The 25,339-nt window shown below is 41.1% G+C and overlaps 1 protein-coding gene across 1 annotated transcript in view; it reads left to right on the top strand.

The window, feature by feature from the left end:
- Window positions 1-25,339, top strand: part of LOC122801191 (multiple epidermal growth factor-like domains protein 6) — a gene marked incomplete at its 5' end in the record, with an annotated part of 1,094,182 nt that overhangs the window by 509,100 nt on the left and 559,743 nt on the right. The window contains one exon of the mRNA XM_044070750.1: window positions 4,887-5,018. Coding sequence (XP_043926685.1) covers window positions 4,887-5,018 — 132 coding nt within the window. The remainder of the gene's footprint in view (window positions 1-4,886; window positions 5,019-25,339) is intronic.

The raw sequence follows: 25,339 nt of genomic DNA, 5'->3' as shown, positions 1-25,339 counted from the left end.
GCAACCCACCCTCTTTTCAGGAAGTTTTTGCATTTCTTTGTTGCTTTCTGGTACTTTCAGTTCTCTGCTTTACCCTTTGGCCTTTCTACTGCCCAGTGGGTGTCCACCAAATGTCTTGCTCCTGTGATTACTTTTTGCTGGCTTTGAAGGATCCAAATATTTCCTTACTTAGATGATCTGCTGATTCAGTCAACTTTTCAGAGACCCTTTTGCAAAATCTTCATTTTGCCATTTCTCTTCTTCAGAGCCTGGGGTTCACTATAAATTTCAAAAAGTCGGCTCTGACTCCTTCTCAGGATCATGTTTTTTCTGGGTTACGGAATTCAGACGGTGCCAGCGCTTGCATCCCTGGCCCCTCCTAAGGCCTTAACTATCATTTATTTTTTCAAGCTCTTCTTCCTCTGGCTTCCATTTTCACCAGGGAGTTTCTGAGAGCTCTGGGTTTCAAGGCATCCACCATTCTGATGCTCCCTCTGGCCAAACTTCATATGAGAAAGTTTCAGTGGTTTGTGAAGTCAGTTGCTCCAACGTGCTCATCCTCCAGACTTTGTAGTTCCTCTTTTTATTTGTGTCAGATGGGAACTTCACTGGTAGATTCAGCAGTTGTCTCTGAATCCAGGGATCCCTTTTCATCCCCACCTTCCCTCTCAAGAATTGTTCACAGATGCTTCAGACATGGGATGGCGGGGGTGAGATTTAGATCCCTAAAAGTACAGGGGGTATGGTCGCCTTGTCAACAGAAGGAGCATATCAGTGTCAGAGATGAGATCTCTTCTGCTGGCTGTTCAGACCTTTCATTCTCTTTTCTCTTGAGGGCCTCATTGTATCCCTTTCAGCCAGAACATTGTGGCAGACACTCTGAGGAGGTCCGTAACTCAGTCCCATAAATGGATGCTTCACAGGGATGTGTTTCTGGACATTGTCCACCAGTGGGGCACTCTTCAAGTGGATCTTTTTGCCTCCCTTCTGAACAGACAACTTTCTCTGTTTTGTGCCATAGTCCCAGGTACTGTGGTGTGCAAGGTGGATGCCTTCTCATTTTCTTGGAAGGGGATGTTTCTTTATGCATTCCCTCCCCTTCCTGTCATTCCAAATGTCCTGTACAAGATTCAACCCGATGCTCCAAAAATCTTGTTGGTGACTCCCTTTTGGCTGCAACAGCACTGGTTCCTTCTGCTTCTGCGTCTAGCCAGGGGCAATCATCACAAATTACTTCAGTGTGGATCTAATCACACAAGACAAGGGATCTCTCATCCATCCCCACCTGTCCATGCTTCAACTGACACTGTAGTGATAGGATTTTGAATTTGAATAGACTGAAAAAAGTGCAAAGTTTAGACAGACTGCCTAAGAAACTAGAAATTCAACTATATTGTACTTAAAGGCCTTTTAAGCTCTGCAAAAAGAATGGCATACCCATACATTCATTTGAGAAATCTAGGGAAACCTATTGGTGGGGAGTCATAAAATGTAACGTGGTTCTCTGTACTTCTGATATCACTCCAGAGCATAAGTTCAGTAGGATTGTGTCCTAAAATTTAATTAATAGTTGTAATACAAGGGACACCCTGATTATGCTCTGAAAATGAGAGAAAATCACCCTGTTATGGCCCTTTGACCCAGTGAATTTTTCTTTCCTTGCTTTTTTTCCTTCCTCTTCCTCCTGATCCATTTATTAATTTTCTAAAAATTCAGATGTATTTCCTGTCTCATATTTTACCCCCTGTACCCTAATTAGACTATCACCTCCATCTTCCTGCAGTAATAATTGTTCAAAACCCTGTCATTTATTAAGTCCTTTTACTCGCTGCTCATTATTTTCCTTTACGTTTTCATTACCTTCCTCTGTTTCTTTTTCAGGAGCCTCTTCTTCCTCCTTACAAGTGAACCAGAAATGATCTGCTTTGTACATCTATATAAATATATACACATTCAGTTTTACACCTGTTCGTTATATTTCTTGTTTCCCCACAGGTTGCACCGCACCTTACTGCATTCATTTATTAAATGTGATACACTTCCTCAGCCATAACTTATTTTGGTTACCTCTGGTATCTGAAAGTTCCCCTGAATCCTGTCACATATATCGCACTTGGCAACTGTATCACAGTATTATCTTTTACAATAAAAGTAACATCCATTTCTCACCCCGTTTCACATGTATCTTTCATCTTTTGTCTTAATAATATTTTCAATATGATTACAAATGCATTTTTAAACATTCTCTTATTTAATTCTCCTCAAAATCACCTATTCTAAACTGCAGAAATACTTGTTTTCTTAACTTTGTTTCTTGTTCCAAAAACAATATGGTTTTCCATGGATAAACATCTCTTTTTCTCTCCATTGCCCAACTGAATAAACAGTCTTTTATCTCCCACAGTAAAACTTAACAGTATTATAACATTGTCCCAGGCACATTATTGATAAACAGCACATACTTTTTATTTTGAATACTAACTGCTGGTCTCTTTCTATGTTTTAATTAAAATTCATAGTACCTATTTTCTCTTATCTTTCATTTCCAATCATCATTGCATATAGGTTCTTAGGTACGTACTGGGATAGCTGTCCTTGTGGGCCATTTTAAGCTTAGCCATTTTTTTTTTTTGTGATTGAAATATGGTATCCCATTTGGGTGTCAGTCAGCCTTAGTCATCCCATTGCCGATAATTATACATATTACCCCTAATGAGAATAGCATAGATTATACCATAGATAAATTGAGGAGACCCATGCATAGGATAAAGGATTTAGGAGCTGCCCATATCCATTAGTGGTACAAGGGGCAGTTCTGGGGTACATTTTCTTCTTCTCCATCCATAGATCTAAGTTGTGCTTTAGTATGGACAGGGATGAACTTTGTTTTATGTAGATAGGGAGTATGTTCCACAGCAGTGGTATCCTCTGAGAGACTTCCATTCAAACTGTTCTGTTGATGTTGCAAAAGAGGTTTAGATCCCTAGACCAAGTATTTATGATTCCATTTGAGTTGCTGATGTGCAGTAAATCATCGGTAATGGGTCAGAGGATGCTTTATATGCCAGACACAGGTCATTTGTTAGCAGTCTGTAGGACACAAAGTATAGTGACAGGGTCTTTCAGATGGTCCATGTAGGGCATGTTGTTTAGGCCTTGTATCCTTTCAGCAAGGTATCTCTATGGGTGTTCAGTTATTGCATGTCTGCAGATATACATGCCAAATGGGGCATAATATTAAATGATTGGCCTTATGATAGCAGAGTAAAGGGGGCCAATGACATAACCAAATCTAAATACAGTCCCTCTGTTTATAGTCCGTGCAATACAGAATGGCTTTTTTACAACAATAGACACATGTTGGTTAAAAGTTATGTAATTGTCCACATAAGTTCCCAAATCCCGATCAAATGGATCATCTCTTAGGTTCATATTGTCACTGTGGTAGTTCCCTAGGATAGATGACTTCCCAAAGGATACAAGAATGCATTTTTTTGGCAGTTTCAGTTTATGATTTGGCACCAGTTATTTATTTGGGAGAAACCTCCTGTAGGATGGCTAAGTCATTTGGGGATTCAGTGACTTCTCCTAGCTTGCAATCAGCTGCAAACAAAGTCAGTCTGAGTAATTTGGGATTGGCTTTTACTTCAAAAAAGTAGATTCCGAACAGGAGAGGTTTCAGCATAGAACCATGAGGGACTCCACTGATGACTGGACACTTTCAGGAGGTGACTTCCCCTTTTTGTTCATCTGTGCCCTATCTGTGAGCCAGTTGGCAATCCAGCAGGTGACCTAGGGGTTTATTTCCAGGTTACTTAGCTTTTCTATTATGAATGAGTGGAGAAATGTGTCAAAATCTATGACCAGGTAAAGGAATGTGGTGTCTACTGTTTTTGCCTACATCCATTGCTTTGGTGACCTTATAAAAAAATCCTCCAGGTTGAGTAAGCATGATCTGCCCTTAATGAATCCAAATAGAGACAGGTCCATTGTTTGAAGGTACCCTATGCCCTGAATGATTAATTCCATGGTAAGTCTTTCTGTGGCTTTGTATATGAGGCTGATAAGATGTATGGTCTGTAATTGCCTGGGTCTATGGAAGGCCCTCCATTATGCAAGAAAATGACTGTAGTTGTTCTCCTTGTATATACTTTTATGCTCCTTCTGAGTCCTTCCAGAATCCATCTCTGCCTCCATCGTACTAGTTTCTCTATAGAAATGTTATCTGCCATGTTTTCCATGTTACCTCTGATTCTTCATTTGACTCATGTTTTTCCATTATCTGTATAAGTTCCTCATCCTGCAGACAGCCAAATACTACATCCTCTTGTTATATTTTGTCTATTGGAGCAGCTAAACATTGCCCTTTTACAACAGGGCTTGCCCTCCTGCAGAAACGTAGTAAACAGTGTGTTGGATGTTATTTATAGTTGCTTTGTAGTTTTCAATGTTTTGAGATTCGATGTTATGACTTTTAGATGTTTTGAAGTTTAGATCTTATGGTCTTGATGTTCTGAGTTTAGATGTTATGAGGAGTAGATGTTTTGATAGGTAACCATTTATACAATACCAAGTAGAAAAATGTGTGCCAATTTTTCGCACTGTATAAGCATATGATTGCTCACCTATAAGTCGGTTCTGGCCTGCAATAAAGCTGCAGCATAATTCTGATTGCTGTATTATATTTTGCTTGAAATACATTACCTTCTTACGTTTGCCTCAATATCAGGCATCTTTGTTTCCATCCTGAACTGCCTCATTATATTAATAACATATCATGACCAGATGATTTTGCTGGCCTTGAATTACTACTACAACAGTCATCACTAAAAAGTGACTTAGATTGAAGAAGTCAGTCTATGAGTTACTGGTGCTTTTTGCTAACACAGCTGTGTTTCTCATTACAGTTTGCTTTGACAACACGTTTGGACCAGATTGTAGTGTAACCTGTGATGACTGCATGAATGGAGGCACATGTAACGATGAAGGCAATGCATGCAGCTGCTCTCCAGGATGGACTGGCATTATCTGCAATGAAAGTGAGTGAAGCCAATTACAAAGCATTTTAATTTAAAAGTATATTTCAAGTCCAATATACATATTGTATCACTGAGCATAAAAGTTTCATTTTAATATATGTCGGGTCAGAAATAAATACATGATATTTTGAAACAATTTTTTCAGTATCAGAATGCTAGAGCAGTTCATATACTTCTTGTTGACTTCCATTGTAGTTATATCATTCAGAATTCTATTTTTCATTCCTGTAAAATAAATCTTGGTTCGGATTCAATAAACCTCTGTGTAGGTTCTGCACAGAATAAAACCAACAGAAGAAGTAAACTAATATCCACAAAGGCTTACTACGGCAGCCAACACAAACCAGATAAAAGAAACCAAACTGGAGGCAAAATAAAGCCAACATTCGATTTATTTACTAAAATAAAGCGCCTTTCGTCTGACCATACAACAAACTTCATGAAGTTTGTTTTATGGTTGGACAAAAGGCCCTTTATTTTAGTAAATAAATGGAGTGTTGGGTTTATTTTGCCTCCAGTAGTACACCTTTGTGGATATAGGTTCTGCACAGAGCCTAAATGGAATGTTTTCACATACGAGATACTGCTCATTGCATGGCATCGCGCCATGAATATTAATGGTATGCTGCATGCATAAGCAAGGTTTTGCAGGTCACATCACTGTTGCTGGACATGAAACCTGTAATCTGAATGCGGATCATACCACCCAACCTTTTAGTGCAAGAAATCTGGACAAACACTAAACTAATGGGGAGACAAAGCGCAAAAAATAGGGACAGTTCTCCTCCTAACCATAGAAAGTAGGTAGAATAATAAGATTTGTGTTAGCATGCATTTTCTGAAGGATATGAGGTATGAAACTGAAATGTATGCCATTATGTATTGACTTCAATCTTCAGTGATTTTCCAGTAAGCCACACATTTTACACAAACAGCCCAAAAATATGTTGCAAACATCTGCACATTCTGCAAAAATCTGGACAGCCCCCCCCCTTTTTAGTGCAGTCTGGGTCTATATTATATAATTGAAGCTTTAGGTAATCGAATACCTAAAGCTCTACACCTAAACAGCAAAACTGTAAACATCGAACACCACTTCTGCAGATATTTTCATAGGGAAAAAATTCACTCGGCTGGAGGAAAAAAAAAATTTCAAACCCTAATCGAGTGAGGGGGTTTTCTGGCCACATCCCCCATGTGGGGAGCTGTGCCCCACAACCCCCCCAAGTAAATATACCAACTCCGAGATCATTCTACAGTGGAGAAAAGGGAAGATTCCTGATAATGGCCAAGCAGATTTTTTTCCTACGAAAAAATTACCGGAAGTGTCCGTTCGAGCTTTAGGTATTCGATTACGTAAAGTTTTGATTACTTAATATAGACCTGGTCAGCGTTTGTTCGATGCACTGCTCAGCAGTGCACAAACTGGAGGAATAGACCACCCAGGTTGCAGACAGGACCCAGGCAGCCACAAGCATAAACTGGATGCAGTCAATGAATACTATTGGCTATTGTGCAAACACTGTAAGCAGTGTTGCGCTATGATTAACCACGAGAACTTTAACTACTAAGATAGGAAATATCATGTCACTAATCCTGTAGTAGCAGGTATTAAGTGTAAGTGTGGAGTGCAGATTGTCTGGTGTTCTAGTACAGGGTATATATATTTTGTATTGATGTTGTGATACTGCAGATTATAACAATGAATTGCGACATATACAACTGTTTTCTCAGTCTTCTTGTGGTAATAAATATAAGTATAGGAGAACTGTAGACATGGTTCATTTGATTAGCACATTTACAAAAGTGCCTGTATACCAAATAATCTTGAAATTGCAGTGCTTGCCAGTGTTGTGCACCACTTAACATTGTGCAAACATGGTGCCTGCCAGTGCGCACCCCAACCAACCATGTTTGCATGATGGTAAGCAATGTGCAACATTTTCAAATGTTGCAAAACCAAAATGTGTGCATTCTCAGTAAGCGTGAGACGTACAGTTCTTGGGAAAACATTAGGATATTAAATACAATTGGCAAAGAAATGCAAATTCTACATTGAGTTTGTACTCTGGCAGGCCTGTCTAGAGTTGCTGGTGAGGGCACGTGCTTTCGAGTGCAGAGTTGGGGAGTCCAGAAGTCCAAAGTTTTTGTTGGATACTAGTTAAAAAGCATGGGCCCCAGTTGCTGCAGTGGGACTATTCATGCTCAGATTAGAAGTCTGAAGTCTGGAATAGTATTGCCAGGGCTTTAACTAGTGTCACAGGTATCCCCCACACTGGTGAGTAATGCAGACCTCACTTTGATGACCTCTGGAGGAGGAAGCGGATACCCTCGACCCTTAGATTAGGGAATGTAGTTCAGAGAACACCCCACAGATGTGTAAGTATCAGTTTCAGTGAGTAATTGTAAGAGTTAAAAGCTGAATATAGTCAAGACTGGTTTTCAAAATTGTATTCTGTTCTGTTTTTTTCCACAGCTGCTACAGAGTGAGCCTCAAATGTCAGGTCCAATACCGTGCATTTGTTAAGGATACAAGAAACGTGTGATATGTATGAATCAGAACAGAACTGTTTAAATAGTATTTTAATAATAATAATAATTTGTAGAGTGGTTTAGTAGCATTAAAAGTTGAGGACTACTTAGTATTTAATACAGTTGCATCTAACTGAACATGCATATCTCAGCTGTAAAAGAAACTATGCATGCCTTAGTCTGTAGCACAAAGCAACAGTGCCCTTCTCTCAAATAACAATGAGCATGCATATCTAAACTATAAAAGGAAAGTATGCATGCAGTAGTCTGCAGGGCAAAATAACAGTACAGTATTAGAGAGTAGTCAGTTGTGGGTTCAAAAACCACACTTCCCAAATATACAATACTGTTAGGTTTTCATCATTATTGCAATGTAACCTCAGACCTCTATACCAGTGGCACAAATGGCCTTCTGTAAACTGTAATCAGTATAAATGGAACACGCATATATAAAATGTATGCACGCATCAAGGATTTATGGGTGCAATCTGTACTATAGTGTGCTTCTGTTATAAACTGGGTAGTCTTAAAAGTAATGAAGACATTTCTTAGGCGTCTGTGATGTTAAAAATAAAGGTAACAGAACAGAGTCCAATAATTGTAGCAGTGCTTTGTATGTCACATATGAAGTTACTAATGTTCTCCCTTTTTTTCTCTCACCCCAACCCTTCTCTATCTCTTCTTTTACTTTTTGTTTTTTCCCCATAGTGTAAGACGGGTAGGCCTGTCCCATGGGATTCTTCTGACCCCACTCCACTGGCTATAGCACCACTGCCCAGCACATCTGATGCACAACCTAGTGGTACCCCCTCTGCCACCGCTGCACTATCCGGCCCCTCAGGTAGTTCTGCCCTGGATGATAGGCCTGTGGCTCCCTCTGGGAGCAGTGGAGGAGGTGGTGAATTTATCACCTGACAGGAACTGCCAGGGATTGTGAGAGAATTGTGCTCCACACTGTGGGTGGACACCTCTACCAGATGGAGTGCCTGCTCTCCAAACTTGTTCAGAGTACACATAGAAGACACAGACATCAGGCACTGCAGCCAACAGCTGGTGAGGACCAGATTGGAGAAGACTAGATTGTCACTGTCAGCCACGTCGACATGCATGGGACCTGGATTTGCCACCTTCTCCCCAACTAATGGTGTTCATCCACCTCTTGCGTTCTTCACTGTCCCCTGTCTCTTGTTTTATTTGTCACCATTGTGCAATTATGCTTTAAAGCAGGGTTGTCCAACCTTAGGTAATCAGAGGGCCGCAGTAAAAAAAAAATATTTATGTGAGGGCAGCATCCAGAATAATAAATACAGTACATGTTTTGAAATTACTTGGAGAATTCTACTGTTAGTTAGGTTTAGCAAGCACTTTGAACATTTCATAAGAAAGAAATGTCATGGTTCTTATAAAAGTTTTCATTGAAACAGAATGGCTTCCCTATTTCCCAAATGATTCTTCAAATTTGATCAGGGTGTTTTGGAGGAGACATTATCCCCCCAACTAATATAACTATCCTTAGGGTCATGCTGTTTCTGGAGAAGGGTGGCTAGGTTAGGACAGTCCTGATACTGATGCTTCAAACAGCATAAGTACTACCTATGCTGCTTGTGCAGAGCAACCTACTGATTGCTACAAGTAACCATTGACCAAAATTGTTGCCTGTCAGTACCATCCTAGTATAATTTAGTTAAATTGGCTGCTATAGGTTACAACTGCATCCAGCAGTTTAACATCACTTTTCTTGCTTTTGATATATAAAGTTTTCTGCCTTAATAGGTGTGGCAAGAGCAATTGTGTATCATGACACACCAGACAATACTATCTTAGCACTACGTTCTGGATATTCTGTTACGACCGTTACAAGTACTACATGTACATGCATCTTCTTACTGCACACTATGCAAAATGCAGACCTGTACACAACTGCACATTAAAAAATGAAATAAACATTCCTCATTCACATAAACAATCACCTCACCTACTGTGGCATTAGAAATTATCAAATCTGCAAGTGGTATTAAGGTGTTAAATTGTATTTACTTTGCTATGCAAAAACATACAGCTCTATAAATCTCAATGGATACAAACACTTTTTGTAACTAACTCTGGTTCTCAAGTTGCTGTACATACACATTTACTTTCACCCAATTAATAGTTCTAACAGCAAATGGATAATCAGCTTTGAAGGGCAAAACTAAAAGCAAAGAACAAAACTGGGGGTCTGCAGGCAAGATGCTTCTACTCTGGCAAGTCCTACCACGGTGATCAAGAAATCATCTGCTCAGCAAATACAAAAAAAACTGAACGTTTTGGGAGGGGGGTCTAAAATACATTTTAAAATGCTCTTACTGAAATGGAGATATATATACTGTATATTTTCACACCAGTATATTAAAATATTTTGGGATCAGAAAACAGTTCTGAGTACTGAAACTAATTTCATTAAATGGATTAAAACATATGAACAGCTAAAAATAACACCCTCTCCACTTATCATTTTAGAAGTTAGAAAATTTAAATTTATTGTCCACATTGTTCATGTTCCTAACTCAAATAATGTACATAGTCTTTTACTGTAATTTTAGTTGACACTACACGATTCATTTCTTTCCCTTCACACAAAATACAAACTCTGCCAGCTACCTATAACTTTCTCTTCACATTTTCTCTTCCTTTGTTTTCTAATCACTCTCCCAGCTTAACAAATCTCACTAGCCATTTATCAAATCCAACATCACTGCCATTCTTTCCAAGTCCCCCTATCTCGTATGTCCTTACAGTGCCACGAGTGCATGTAAAACTCTGTCAAGTCCCTTTCTTTCAATCTCAGATCAGCTTGCTTCATATCCTGCACTTCTTGTCTCAGTCTTCATGTTAGCATTCACACAAATTAGTCTCATATTTGCATGCTGGCCTGCCTTCTATCCACTACTGGTTTTGCAGATGTCTTAGTGGTTTGTCCATGAACACCAGCCCCTAACCTCTTAAATACAAACTCTTTGTGCCAAGACCCATAACCTCAATCTGTTCACCTCATCACATTCTAAGTTTGATCTGCAACTACCCATTCGCTCCTTTCCATTTTCGCTTTACCTTGCTTCTCTTAAGGAGGTCAGCTTGCTCCTGTTTCTCCATCATGCTACTTCAGCCTTCTCACTCTTCTTTTCTTTACAAACTGAAGTCCTACTTCAACACTTTCTATGTTCCCATCCAGCTCCTCTCTTCTCACACTTAGATTGAGTTTGTTTCTTTGATCTACTCTCGTGCTACCTCTTTTTGTCCTCATCTCACACTCTCAGCTCAAAGCTGTCTCCATGGCATCCTCTCAACAAAGTCATCTCACCATGCAGCCTCTCTAACCCTCACACCTTTAGCCAATGGAATCGGCTCCAGTTCCTCACCATCCTTACCTCACAGTCCCGGTATACCTTCCTGAAGAACTATTTTCAAATTTGCTCCTTTAATCAGGTACAACCTGCAACATCTTTCTTCCATTGTCCTCCTCCCTCCCAGGATCCTGTTCTCCAGCTGGCATACAATGCCATTAGTTATCCACTCCACTGCCACACCTTCCTGCCTCATACAAGAGTGCTTCCAATTTTCCCATCTCTTTTACACAACTTCTCACGCACACTGTACATAACTCAAATTCACTTCCTTCCTCATAAAAACTCCAATTGACGACCGCCCCTTCACAACCCTTCACCTACACGACTGCACAGGCATTTTTCCCTTACCATTGAAGGGAGTGCACATGAAAGCCTGGGTCACCACTGCTCAAGCATAGCATTATTTATTTGCAGTTGTCTAGTTCAGGCAGGCTGCACAAAATTGCACAGCGGGCCACATGCAGCCCGTGGGCCATATTTTGGACATCCTTGCTTTAAAGAAAAGAAATGGGAAAGATAAGAAAGTTGTGAAATGAGGAGCAAGCAGGGGGAAGAACAAAGTGAAAGGAAGGCAGGAATGTGCAAGAAGGATGTAGGAAAGAACCATAGCTATCCATGTCTTTAAAAATAAATCAGGAACATATATGCAAAATATTAGCTGAATATGGACCGTCACCTCCAGAGAGAGAGGGGAGACCACAAAGCAATCTGTTGTACTGAGAATTAGACTGAATCAAGTGTGTCATGAAGACATGTGTGAAATGGAGAGCTATGCATGGGACGATTTTTTTGTGGGACACACACATGCCCATTTTTTTTTTTTTGAGAGAGGATGTTGGGGAAGGGATGTAGGAATGTCTGGGGAGGTAAGTTGAGCAGGTGAGGAAGCAAATGTAGACACACAAGACAAACAAGACAAGACACTGGAGCAGCGAAGGACACAAGGGGTGGGTGAACACCATGGTTGGAGTGAGGGTGGGGCAGCACTAACCCATGGATGTCCTGCTGGGTGACAATGAAAATAGAGTAATCACCCACTGGACTGTCGTCACTGTCACCTGACTACGCTGATGGCTGTAGTGTCTCACTTCTATGCCTCCTTGTGGTATTCAATACAATGATGGAGAGTAGTGTCTCCATCCATCGTAGGCATGCAGCAACTGTGTGGTGTACAATCTTACACACCAACCCTGGCAGCTCATCGCAGGTGATGAACTCACAACCTCTGCCACTGCTCCCAGAAGGAACCACTGGTCTATCCTGTGGGGCAGAATTACCCGAGGGGCCAGGTAGTGCAGGGGCAACAGAGGGGGTGCTACTGGGTTACACAGCAGATGTGCTGGGCACCGGTGATGTAGTCAGTGGAGTGGGGGTAGGAGGATCCCATGGGACAGGTCTACCCCATTGTACTGTGGGAAAAAACAAAAAATTTAAAAAATACTAATAAAAGAGAAGATAAGGGTTGGGGTGACAGAAAAAAGAGAGAACATTAGTAATTTAATATGTGACATACAAAGCATTGATACAATTATTTGACTCTGTTCTGTTACCTTTGTTTTTAAGACTGCCAACTCCTAACAAATACCTTGTTTATTGTAAGACTACCCAGCTCCTAACAGATGAACAATATACTACAGATTGCAACAAGCAATCTCTGATGTGTGCATACATTGCACATATGTTGTTTCAGTTATACTAATTACAGTGCACAGCAGGCCATTGGTGCCACTGCTTTAGAGCTCTGACATTACATTGCAATATCAATGAAAACTTAACCATATTGTATATTTGAGAAGTGTGGTTTTTGAAGGCACAACCTGTGACTACTCTGTAATAGTGAACTGTAATTTTGGCTTCCAGACTAATGCATGCATACTTTCCTGTTACAGTTGAGAGATGAATGCTCAATTTGATACAACTGTATAATAAAACAATAAAGGTGTCTTTACTTTTAATGCTAAAATAACAGTACTGTTCATCTGCATGCGTACCACATGCTTCTTGCATCCATGCCAGTCTAGCAGCATGGGTTCACACATTCAGTTCTTGGTCTGTGACAGCTGTGAAAAAAACAGAACAGAATACCATTAAGCATACCAAGACTGACTATATCCAGCTTTTAACTCTTACAAGTAGCCTCTGTAAGTGATATTTGCACATCTGTGGGGTACCCCCAGTCCTATATTCCTCAAGCCAACAGTCGAGGGTATCCCTTTTCATCATCCTGAGATCTCTGTAGTGATTCCTACATTGTTCAACAGTGCAGGGGGATACTGGTAGCACTGGTGAAAGCCCAAGCAGACTATTCAATGGCTTTGCCTTGTAATCCAAACCATGATAGTCCCTCTGCAAAAGCCTGGGCCCATGTTCATTCACTAGGAGTCCAACAAGTACTTTGGACTCCTGGGCACCCCATCTTTGAGCACATAATTTCAAAACCTTTACAGGAATGCCTGCCATGCCTTCCACAGATCAACAACAATGTAGAATGATGTTTTCCTGCCAGTTGCAGGTATTGCACTCAGTGGAAATGTGCACTTTCTGGTTTTGCAAGGTTTGAAAGTGTTGTGCATCACTTGCCATTGTGCAAACACGTTGTGTGAGAGTGCGCACTGATGGGAATTGTGGTTACATGATGGCCAGTAGTAGTAAGTGAATGCATCTGATTTATGTTTGTGGCTGTCTGGGTCCAGTCTGCTCCCTGGTTGACCTATTCATCTGGTTTGTGCACTATAACTCTACACAAATGAGATACACATAGATAAAACTGTTTGTGCTAAGTGGTGTATTGTGGAAATAGTGGCCTCAAAAAAAATAGAGAGGGAGAGAAATGGAGAAATAGTTGAAATGAGGAAAATCAATCTATGACATACACAGTAGAAAACATTAGTACATATAAGATATGACTACATAGGTTTGGATCCCAATCTCACTCCAGTGCACCTTCAGAAAACAGGATAAGGGAGTTATCCATCTTTGCCACACAAACAGCTTTGCAGCAAATACATGAAGTAATTCCACACACAACCAAGTGCAATTGAATGTACACTGATATCAAGGCATGACATGTTATTTGTAAATGTATTATATCTAATATATTTGGATGTGCACTTAGTGATCACACAACCTGTTATGATTATTCCTTGCAAATATACAGCTGTGTCCTACCTTTCTGTGTTTCTTGATCATTCATCAGTTATCTGACCAGTACTCAGAGACATGCAGTGTATAAGCTAGTCTATATCATTTACCTTAAAATGTGTGAAGATATTAACTGGGAACACTATGAGATGCCATTGCCATCAAATGAAAGGCAGGTTGGATGGCACAAACAAACATAGACTGCTGTTTTGGGAGGGGAGTAAAGGTGTGTTCCTGTTATGGCACATGCAAGGGTATACTGTTTTTTGAGAGGGGTTGACCTAGGCTGAGCAACTTTTAAGGCACAAACAAGGATACATTGCTCTTGTTATTCTCCTTGTTTCTGTCTGTTTGATCTTGTGAGGGTGGTGAAGCCAGAAACTGTTGGGTCTCAATACCTTCTACCTTCTATCTGTTATGATTTCCCATTACAAATGTATGGTGCTAAACTGAGGGCATGCAGTGATCATCAGTACTTTGAGGTGGCAACAGTGTCTGAATCTTCAAGGGCTGAGGCCTACTACTTCCTAATGGACGCATACAACTCAAATAACTCTCTGCTGTCACATGTTACATTAATTTCTGTACAAATCTCCCACCTTGTAGTTGCTTACTGTACCAAGTGATCAAATACAAAGAAATGCCATAATATTATTATAAAGTACAGTGAAAACAAAAAAATGAACAAGCTGTAGATTCCAACAGACTTTAATGTAAGCGCGTTCGTCTAAAATAATACTCAGACTTCTTCAGTCTGAAGAAGTCTGAGTATTATTTTGGATGAAAGCACTTACAATTAAAGTGTGTTGGAATCTACACCTTGTTTGTTTTTTTGTTTTCACTAGTTTGTTTGAGGTTTGGTTGGATTGTAAAGTACAGTACATGTTTAGGACTTAGCTTGTAAATGCAGCAGTTGCTACAGTGTTAGTTTAGAGCTGACTGTGATGCAAGCAGTACACAGCCATACATGGGGAGGTAAATGCTCTAGCTCTGAGTTGAGGCCAGCAGACATCACAGAGTTCCTGTATTGTATCCCTCTCCACCCTGAAGCACTCTACAATGTTCATGTCATGTATGTTTTGATAAGTTAAATGTGGCCTGAAAAACTCTTGTCCGCCTAGGCCTGTTGGCAGCAGAAGCAGCATTGTCTGCAGATTGTAACACATACAAATGGAGTTAAGCAGCAGCAGCTCCTAACATTTTGTCTGTGTAGATTTTGTGCCTGTACTCCTCTACTTTTGAAATCCACAGGAAAAAACAGCATGGAGTTTGCATGAATGCTTTATAACTTGTTGACTAGCTCTACCAGATTGGTTGATTAGCATGCAATTCGGCTGCTTATGTTGTAATTAGCATCTCAGAAACAGAAGCTACAGTAGAAGAAATCCATTAATAATCTACTCCATTATAAAAAGCTAGCCAAACTGATTGTGAGGACACTTGCTTCATGTTTGCAGGACTTCAAAAACAAATTATTTCCAAAGACATCTTTGCAGAGGAGTATTGAACTCCAGGAGGTATGCTCCCATTTTGTTACCTGCACAATGCATATGCTGGAATATATTAGTGAATAATGTAAAGCATAGCATTTTACACTGTTATCTGTATGCATTAGTTAGAAGTGTACTGATGGCATGGTCATATTTGTCAAGCCATTTCAGAGATACAAATGATTGACAGTACATGGAAATAGAAAGCTGTGTGATACGTGTGTACAAATGTTTCAGGGACAGGTCCTTTGAAAGCATGTTTAGCATTTCAAAGATGTATTAGCAAAATGGTTCATGTACCTGTTTGCTTGTGGGTGGGAGGAGCAAATAAAAGTTACTGTTAAATCACAAACTAGAATGGACTGTTCTTTGGGGGAAGAGTTGAACTACTGCTATGGCACATACAAGGATATATTACTCCTGCTACTCTCCTTGTTTTGCATCCTGACTGTCATTAGTATTTCACATCTGTAGACTGTTTCATGTTTTTCCATTTGGTACTACTGACTACATACCTTCAATGTTTTTTATGGTAACAGTTACTTTGTAGTTATGTGATACTTATGTGAATTATCATGCTATTGTCTTTTAGGAGACATAATGTCAGTGAAGCTGAAAATAATATCATTATTGATGCACTCCGTCAATATGGAGCATTTCTTCGGGGAAGGGGTTGTCCCAATATGCCAGATAGGCTCAGAGTATAGCAGCAGATTGTTGCCAACATAAATTCTGTAGGTTGCCACAGCCGGACATACAAGGAAGTGCGCCACAGAGCCACTGACATGATTACATCTGCATGGAGACGTGCAGCTGCTATTACCTGAGATCAGAGGGTAACCAGATGTGAATGTGCTGCAGAACCACCTCTCCACCCCTAGTGAGGAATTCCTGGCAAATATCCTCCAAAAGGACAACTCACAGCAGAGTGGACCACTGCATGTCATTGATGTAGGTGCCATTCTTTCACAGTCCCAGGAAGAATTTTCCAGTTAGGCTTTGTTATATGACCAGTTGAATACTGTCGTATAGTAAAACAATTTAAATAAAATTTACTTATGTGTCACATGTCTTTTTTTTGGGGGGGGGGGGGTTGAAGATTGGTACAGTGATAAGGTAATTTTGGAGTTGTCAGCCATGTTCTTGTTGAATGTGCACCTAACACAGATATAGAGGTGTACATGTAGCACCCCTGTCTTTCTGTTAAATGTGATGATGTTGCCCTTGCCTCTTGATTAACTTATTTCAGGACCATCAGGAATACAGCAATGTATGACTTGCAGATGATGAGCCAAATACATTTATTTCAGTACTGCAGATCAATTTAAAGAAGTATCATGTGTCATTTTACATTTGTGTGTGAATGTTGCTGTACTGTCTGTAATAGTGGCAGCACTGTTAGTTGTTTAGCATATATTGCACCATAGTAGTGCAGGTATTAAAGTATGTCTGTGTTTCTCTGTTTTTGTCACAGGTGATCATGGCAGTGGGAGTGTGGTCCCTGTGCCAAATGATGTCATTATCTCATCAGACACTGATGATAGTGGTGAAACTGTGGCAAAGTTTGGGGATACAGAGGTTGACATCCAGCCATCCCCTTCATTTTCCCTGGACACAGCCAGTAGGCCTATTCCTACCCAGTCCACTGAGCCCACAGATAATGGACAGGTGGAGGGGGAGGACATTGAACAGGGAAGTGCTGCTATTGTGGTTTCATTTCTTGTTGTCTATCTGTAGTCAAAGTGTTGGTAAGGTGCCATGAAGAAGGGTTGATAGGGGTGGTCAGAGGGGGCCTGCTGTCCCTCCTCCACCTGGTGCAGATATCTTTTCCCATGTCACTCAACATATGTTTAAGGCCATTGTGGAGGTACAGGCACATTCAGAAAGGCACTCCAGACAAATGCATAGAGTTGTGGATGTGGCACATTCTGATGTGTGGCTGCCTCCGCTGTGTCACTGATTCACTGGATTGGATGAATAACACATTGGAACAAAGGGTATCTGTAATAGACCGCGAGGTGTTTGCCATGGAATGAGCAGTGTGTGTGAAGGAACATCTGCTGGGAGGGGAACAGTGTCTTCATGGGGGTAGGTCAGCCACAACTTCTGCTGATAGCCAACATGGTCATTCCCAGTCATGCTTCCATAGTGGCAGTACTTCCACTGGTCCATCAGTGAGTGGGCTGACAACATCCAGATATGGCAGGCCATGAGGTCATGGTCCTGGGCATTCCCATGAAGGGAGCATGTCCAGTAGACATCATATATGTTCAGGTAGCAACACTGCATCTGACCTTGGGTGTATAGGTGTCAATGCAACTCCTGGCAGAGCCATTTCTCATGGTTCGGGGTGACCACAATGAACCGCCACCTCTACCATGCATAGCCCTCACCTGCCCGACATACCAAGACGTAGAGCTAGCACTGAGCTTGGCTGTGTTCATGCAGACTTTCACACACCACTTTCACAGGGAGGACCCCTACAGGCACACACAACAGTTACATGGTTCAGCTTGTCTGCTTCCCTTTCTTCCACACACACACACACACACACACACACACACACACACACACACACACACTCACTCACTCACTCACTCACTCACTCACTCACTCACTCACTCACTCACTCACTCACCTTTTGTGTCAGCCTAGGCCTTCTGCACCCCCCCCCCGAACAAAACACCATATGCAAGTGATAACTGTACCATATCCCTGTTTAGGATTCAGGGATACAAAAGCTGTGTGTCTGATGCACAGGGTGCATAGCTACATTAGTGCCTAGTGTATCTGCATTTGTATTGTTGCACTAATAATTGTACCTGTCACTTAAATTTGCCTTGCCAAATTATACAGTGGATAGCATCATCATGTCAGTACTTTCTAGTGTATTCTCTTGTAAGGGTTGTGAAGTCAGGAACTGCAGTGTGTCTCATTACTTTCTAATTTTTCTCTGTAATATTTTCCAGTACATATGTATGGTGTACATCATAAGATAATCCATCACATTCAAATATCAGGATTATATGACAGCACTGTAGTCAGACTCTCCATAATAGTAATACAGTATAATGGTGTCTTGCATGAACCTCCCCAGACACATTCAGCAGCTGGACAGACCACAGGACCTTCTCATCAAGATAACACAGGGCCTACTAACCATGACATGATGTATGTGGGTAGATTAAAAGACACGTCACTGTTGCCTGTTTAGTATCACATTAAATTGTAACTGTTATTCTAAGCCTCTTACTTTTGGTTTAAGGCCTTGAGCTTCAGGCTGGTTGTCTTACATTAAGAAGATTTGTAGTCTACTCTCTTGTGAGAGGAGATGGTAGCCTATGCCCTTCTGAGCTGGGAATTGCTGGTTGAAGGGTTATTGTGTCTGTTATTCTGAAAGTGTCTGAGTTTTGGTTTAAGCACTTAGGTTTCAGACCACTTATTTCACACTAGGAAGGTTTGCTGCATACACTCTTGATGAAGTATTCTACTGAATTGCTGCTTTATTTAAACTGTTTTTTTTTTTGCTGCAGTGATTGTAATTTTCTGCACTTTGAATTTCTGAATCTGGAATCAATTCTCTCACTTAACAAACCAGTTATCAAACATGTCAGTGCATAGACTTCACCTCTTGCACATAACAAGCTCACAACACATAAACTGACATACACAGAGGTACTCACTAGAAGCCCATCTAAAGATCAGAGACCTCCCAAGCACAAATCTATTGTACACACTGCAGAACCAACAGAATCCACTGCATGTAATAATACACACAACAGTGTCTCAACCAATAAGCCCCCAAGGCAAAACTCCTCAAAACCAAATGACTTGGTCAACTCCATAGTGAGACACACAGATGTCCCCTTCACCAGGCTGGACAAGGAGAAGATCACATTTAGCTGCCTGACAGTTGTCAGGATGCATCAGATCATGCACATAGTCAAGTCTCTCAGCAACAAGTACCATTATGACTCTGACATAGTCCATCTTAAAGTAAATGACTGGAGACGTATCTCACTGTACTATATGAAGAGAGACATGACTGAGCTCTCAGATTGTGTCCCAGGCAGGTATTAGCTTCTGTTGTCAATTAAGGGGGATGCAGTATCCATCAGCTTGGGAAGATGTGGTCAACAGACCACACTGCTTTGCGAGCGATGGTCTTCAGCTGTCGCTTCTTGGCTTTCGGTTACTGGCAAAGGTACTTGCCTTCCCCATAGTGCATTTTGTAGGCAATGTCAGAACAACTAAATTCCCAACATAAAAAATTCCACTAGAGACAATTTCAAGGTTATGCTGCTTAATGCAAGGAGTATAAATAAGAAACTCCACTCACTGGAAGCACTTTTACCTTGGAAGATACCCATGTCTGTGCAGTCACAGAGACATGGTTCAAGACCACAGAGAGCACCCAGCCATACAAGGCTACACATGCCTTCCATACATTCAGTCCTCAAAACAAGCATGAAAGGACCAAAGGTGGACCTGTATACATCTTCACTAAAGACACATGCACCTCAAGACTGGTCAAACAGTATGACTCCTTAGTGCTACTCCAAGTCCAACTAACTGTAGATAAACCCCCCTACCATATCATTGTAAGTTATAGGTCCATGAACCATGAAAACCACTCTGCCTACATGGACCTACTTGAGTCACTCACTATACAGCCAAACACATTGTTCTTGTGTGATTTCAACTATCCTTCCATCGATTGGTAGTCATATATGAGCACAAACACACTCACCCTAAGGTTTCCGGACTTCAATACAAATGTTCTATAACGGTCTGCAACCCCACAAAGGGCTTGAATGTCCTAGAATTAATACTCAGCAGCACAGGGATCTATGCTCTACCCCCTGTGTGTTGCTCTCCCTGGTCAGGTTGGATCAGAATTCACTCTTGTTCGAATTAACAATCATACCTGACCCCCTCTCAAGAGCTAAAAGAATGAAAAATTTCTCCAAAGCAAACTATGGCCTCCTAAGTGAGGCCATAAATAGTTGCAACTCCCCTGCTACCACTGTCAACAATGAGTGCTATACAAAGGTGTATACAAATGGCCTATATAAACACCTATACAGATGTATAGACTTGGCTGAACCTGAATCCAGGATAAAAACAAGGTCCTCACACAAAAAAAAAAAAGCACCCTGGTCGGCATCAGGCATAAATTGGTTATACAACAAGTGGAAGAAACTAATGTCTAATAACAAGAGGAAGTGCAGCAGAGGAAGGACATCTTCCACAGCTTGAATAAGGAAAATAGTTATCTTGTCCTCTAAAGCCAAGTACAAAGCTAAACTGCCATCCTAGCTAAACATAATCAGGAGGCATTCTTTAGCTACATCAGAAATCTAAAAGTGAAGTGTCAGCCTTGTGCTGAACTAGTAGTGGATGGTACCACTCATACTGACCCTGAGGACATCACCAACCTGCAAGCAGACAGATTTGGGGCAAACTTCACCACCCTGCCCCCACCAGACATACCCCAAAGCATGCCTATCACCAGTCCTCTACCTAGTATATCCAAAGAGCATTTCATAAATGCACTCTCCATGGCCAGAAACCCAGTGTCTATGAGGCCAGATAAGATCCCAGGCTGCCTACTAAATGGTCTGAAACAGGACCTAGTAGAACCAGCTGGCACTCTCTTAAACCATAGTGTAAGTACTGGCTTTGTCCCAGCAGAGTGGAAAAGAGCAACAGTAATTCCCTTGCACAAAAGGGGTCCATCAACCAACCCTGGTAACTATAGACTCATAAGCCTAACCAGCCTTATCTGCAAGGCCATGGAGAGAATCATCATGGACCTTATCGACAAAGACATAGGTGATCTTCAAACTCTTGACCCTACACAATTTGTCTTTGTTAAGAGTAGATCATGGTTATTAAACCCGGTGGACTTCTTTGAGAATGTCACCAAAGCCCTGGATGAAAGCAATACACTACATACAGCCTATCTTGACTTAGCCAAGGCTTTTGACACAATCCCCGACTCGAGCATCATTGAGAAACTCACACAGCTGGGAATTAACCCATATATCACTAGATGGGAAGCCAAGTGGATCACTGACAGAACACATACAGTCAAAGTCGGGGATTCCACCTCTACTAGCAGACCAGTTACCACTGGTCTACTGTTTGGAATGCATTTCTCAGAAGTCCAGGGGAAAATGAATGGTCTGTAGCTTACCATGTTTGCTGATGACTGCAAAATGCATACAGTCATTGAGTCCCCCAATGATGCTGACATAGTACAAAAAAGGTTTTTACAGACAAATGATTGGTGCCAAAGCCACAGACTCAAAATAAATGCAAAATAATGCATCAGCATTCTTTTTGACAAAGGGGAAGTCCCTACAAATGACAGTATTAACAGTACCCCCTTAGCTCAAACCCTGTGGCGAGAGATTTGTGAAGACAAGTGTATAGCAACCTTAACTTTGAAAACCATCCATCTGCAGTGGTAAGGAAGGCCTTCTATGTTGCACATCTCATAGGTAATGGCATCACATCCACAGCTTAAGGATGTTATAACTCCTCTGTACTCATCCCTCATCATACCACTAATAGAGTACAATGCTTCCTTCTGTATGTACCTCAGCAGACACCTGCAGCAGCTGGAGAGAACTCTGAGGTTTCTCACCAAGAAAATTCAGGGCCTGCAACACATGACCTCCATGGACAGTCTGAAGGCTCTGTCACTGTACTCTATATCTTATAGGCTGCTGAGAGTGGACTTATGCCTGGCCTACAGAGCAGTATCAGACCCTGCCCCAATGGAAATGCTGCACATCCACAAGTCACATAGAACAAGATTCACTCACTCTAGGGATCTTAACCTAGCCTGCAACATTAACAGGAGATGGTGGAGAGACAGATATGTCTCCCAGAGACTGCCACTTCTCTGGAACAAACTCCAAATTCACGTAAAACTGAGCTCCTCAATGACCCTATTTAAGCATAACTTAGACAACTGGATATCCTTGTGTGTCCCCCATGTCCCGCTTGGATAAGGGCAGTCAGTGCTGATCATAGACTTGCACTGCAAATATAGACCATGCAATTTGGTCAACAAGGGAACAATGGTGTAACATGGCTAGGCTTATAAAGGCCCTAGGGCCAGTAGCCTAGTAATGTCTTATGAACCAAAACTGATGCCTGGGCTACAGACCCATATCTGAGCCTGCTTTGGTAGGATGGCTGCATATGCAATAATCTGATATAGCTGATTACATCTGCATTGTCTTTTGAGCATATGGTGATAACAGTGTCCCACATGCTGGTGTAAAACACTCACTGTAATGTCAAGTAACAGCACACACACACACACACACACACACACACACACACACAGACACACACACACACACATCGAATTGACTGCAGTGAGTATAGAACCCCTGCCTAAGTACACAGACTATAGAGCACAGTACTTTACGCAAGCTCCACAGTGCAAGTCTGACTTTTACATATCGGCATGTTAATTTATAGTAGATGACATCAGCATGTTGGAGAGAAGAAGGTGGGAGGCCTGCCTGAAACAGATATGTAGGTAGGTGCAGGTATCAAAATACTGGCAAGCCATGCCTTTAGAGAAGTAACTGTAGGATAGCATGTCTACTATGCTGAGTAGAGAAACACAGACACACATGTACATACACACGCAGAGTTGACTGCAATGAGAACAGAACACCTACCTACCTAAGTGCACAGACACTAGAACACAGTACTCTACGCAAGCAGCATGGCACAAGTCTGACTTTTGCATTGCTGCAGGTCAACTTATATCGGCTGACATCAGCAGTGCATGTTGATGAGAAGAAGGTGGGAGGCCTACCTGAAAAGGATGTGCAGACAGGTGCAAGTATGTAAATACTGCCAATGTATGGGATTGGGGTGGAAACTGCAGGATACACACTTGGTCTTCTGACTTGACAGACACACACACACACACACACACACACACACACACACACACACACACACACACACACACACACAGTTGACCGCAGTGAGAACAGAACCCCTATCCAAGTACACAGACTATAGAACTCAGTAGTTTATGCAAGCACCATGGCACAAGTCTGACTTTTACATCGCTGCAGGTGAACTTATGGTAAATGACATCAGCAGGCCATGTGGGTACAACAAGTTGGGAGGCCTGCATAGACACATAAATTCATAGGTTGATATGAGGCCAGTAGCATAACTGTAGTGCGTGTCCTAGGTGTGTAGAAGCCTAGCTGAGTAAAAACACAAGTACCCTTACTGAGCATAGTTGGATGTTTGAGTTCAGCAGAGCAAGGTTGCCAGCAAAACCAACTACCCCTGTCCATGAGGGAGCATACAACATTATATTTTGCACTTTTTAGTGTGGCTGATATATGTGTGTAAAGGATACTGAGCCCCCAGGGTTCTGCTGCTGTAGGGAGGGGGACAAAACATGTATGTATTGTGAATATATGATGTATACTTAGAATGTGCTCAGAATTTGCAATGTTTCCCCATGTACTTTTATGTCATATAAAGGAAATGGACAATAAACACCAATAAGAAAGCATCATGTATACAGTTCCATAGCACAGTGAGCAGCAGATTTGTGTGATAGTTAACAAAGTGTACATGCATGTGAGTTACACCTGTTTGCATGTATGCTAGTGGTGTGCAAAGACAAGCCACATTGCTAATGTCTGCCAAGCAGAATGCAACAGTGGCAAGTAATTTCATATATAGGCAGCTGTGTATGTGTTTTTCATAAAAGTTAAAGCCATGCTGGTCAAGATAGCAGGAATACATTTACAGGACTATATACCTGCAGTCATACATTTGATCATAAATGTAATAATGCATAGCTTACTCTATCAGTAAAAAATAATACTATATGGAATATAGTGTATTCAAACCCAGGACCATGTGTATGCCACTCCTACACTTAACACCTGTTGCCACAAGAATGTTGAGGAAACAGTTTTCTATGTTGCACTTCATTGCTGTAAACTGCAGTGTCACAGCAGTAAAACAAAGGTTGTACACTCTGTACTAGAACCCAATACCATCTGTATTCCAGGCTGTGTTTTCATGATGGCCAAGGGTATTAATTGAATGTATCCAGTTACTGTTTTTGGCTGTCTGCTTCATAGTCCATTGCACTTCACACAAACCAGATAAACACAGCCATTAGCCGCTTACGCTATTTGCACTATACAGCAGATCACCCAAAAAATGCAATGAAAAATGAGAGGAATAAGGAAAAAAACCTTAGTAATTGACACATATAAGTAAAATAAGTGTCTGTTGTCACATGTTAAGGTACTTTCTGTACAAATCCACTATTTACTTAATTACTGCACCGAGTTAAGATCTAAAAGGATATGCCACATTATTATTAAATAATACAGTCTAGGTTCAGAACTTACCTTGAAAATGCAGCAATTGAGTCAATTTTATTTCAGGCCTAGAATTTCCTTGTCTCTACTCCCATGGTATTAAAGTATGCATGGAAAACCAGAATGTAGGATACATGGATTCTTTATAGCTTGTTGAATAGCTCTACCATACTGAAAATCACCTGCTTATGGTGTAATTAGCACCTATGAAACACATATGCTACTTTACTGAATATATCAACTATGTTGGTGCCCATTAGTGACTGATGCACACCTATGCACCACTGAGTGCATGGATGCTGAAATGAGGTGAACACACGTGATCTTATTACTTTTATCCATGCCTGTGATATTGTGCAAGCATGCAGCTCAGCAAA

Source organism: Protopterus annectens, chromosome 4.part1, assembly GCF_019279795.1.
Source record: "Protopterus annectens isolate FY-2018-M chromosome 4.part1, PAN1.0, whole genome shotgun sequence".
In the NCBI taxonomy this organism is placed as follows: Eukaryota; Metazoa; Chordata; order Ceratodontiformes; family Protopteridae; genus Protopterus; species Protopterus annectens.
Note: the sequence above shows the minus strand (reverse complement) of the source record. Positions and strands in the feature narration are given on the sequence as shown.